Source organism: Geospiza fortis, unplaced genomic scaffold, assembly GCF_000277835.1.
Source record: "Geospiza fortis unplaced genomic scaffold, GeoFor_1.0 scaffold95, whole genome shotgun sequence".
NCBI lineage: Eukaryota > Metazoa > Chordata > Aves > Passeriformes > Thraupidae > Geospiza > Geospiza fortis.
This window is the reverse complement of record NW_005054333.1, coordinates 3,132,410-3,133,736: the sequence shown is the minus strand read 5'-3', so window position 1 is coordinate 3,133,736 and position 1,327 is coordinate 3,132,410. Positions and strand designations below refer to the sequence as shown.

The 1,327-nt window shown below is 36.1% G+C and overlaps 1 protein-coding gene across 1 annotated transcript in view; it reads right to left on the bottom strand.

Annotated features, from left to right (window-relative positions):
* HIBADH (3-hydroxyisobutyrate dehydrogenase) overlaps positions 1–545 on the bottom strand; it is a 77,414-nt gene extending 76,869 nt beyond the window's left edge. Inside the window, exon 1 of the mRNA XM_005421733.2 lies at positions 390–545. Coding sequence (XP_005421790.1) covers positions 390–536 — 147 coding nt within the window. The 5' untranslated portion in view covers positions 537–545. The remainder of the gene's footprint in view (positions 1–389) is intronic.
* Between the last annotated feature and the right edge of the window lie 782 nt (positions 546–1,327).

Below are 1,327 nucleotides of genomic sequence, written 5' to 3'. Positions count from 1 at the left end.
TAGGGTCATTTAACCTGAAAAGGTCAAAGCAAGAATCAGATGAAAAGCAGCCCACTGGCCATCTAGACCTGGGGGAGAAGGAAGCAGAAGAAAGCAGGAGGTGATAGAACAGGCCATCAACCTACTCTCATAAAAAGTGGGGGGAAAAAAGACAGCTAGAGAAGTCTGACAAGGTAGCAATTCCAGCTAACAGCAGGAAAATTACTTGGCATAGAATCATATCTTTCCTCTACCTGAAACCTCACAGATTCAGATTGTATTTATTGTGCTGTTTCAGTTCTGATTGCGATCTTAACCAAGAAAAAAACCCAGATTATTTAGTTGCATTGCGTGCAAGAACCATTCAACATACACAGCTATTGCTGAAATAAAGAAGTTTATTACTATACCTGAGCACCCAAGTCTTGAAATTCTTTGCAAGCTTCTGGGAAGACATCATACACAATAACTGGATATCCATGTTTTACCAGGTTTTTTGCCATTGGATTTCCCATGTTACCCAGCCCAATGAATCCAACCGGGGTTTTGGAAGCCATAGTCCTAGAACACACTGATTTCAAAACAATAAACATCAATATTTTTGTATTAAGGATTGACATACAACAATGACATACTAAAAGCTACCACATAATCTGTTTTCAATTATTTTAACATTTTTACACTTAAAAACAGAGCAAAGTGAATCCTATTTTACATAATTTAAACTTTAAATTATAGCATACATTGGGCCACAAATACCATCCCACGATGATTTTTCTCCGTATCAAAGAAAATTATTGTAATTAGGAAAATGTGGGCATTTCAAAAAATATAGTACGTAAAGCTAAGATCTGAGAAGAGCTCAAAAGCAGACTTAAAATATGCAGGATTGTCTGTGTTTTATTATGTGTCTAAATTCTAAACTGGATATGCAAAGACCAATTTTATATATATTTTACAGACTCTTTATTTGCAACTTTGCTTGCAGCCATGGGATGCAGCACGTGTTCCCTAGGAACAGAGAGAGGCTGCCACTTTACTTCATGCAGCCCCTCACAGATTCTCTGATCCTGCAATCAGCTACAAGCCACTAACCTAAAGATTAAAATCTCCATAGCAAATCATGGCAAATCCTTTAAGCCATACAACCACAGTTTAAATACTGAAAATTAGAATAAAATATAGTATTAAAAAAAATTACAAAAATCTTTACAGGAATAACCTCTGTATTCTATTTACTGTACTACCAAGACAGAACTATAAAGTCTAACCTACAACCTGTGGAAAACACTACAATTCCAGTCAGTTACCTCTTCCCAGAAGTTAGTGAGCATCAAATTCTGGATAG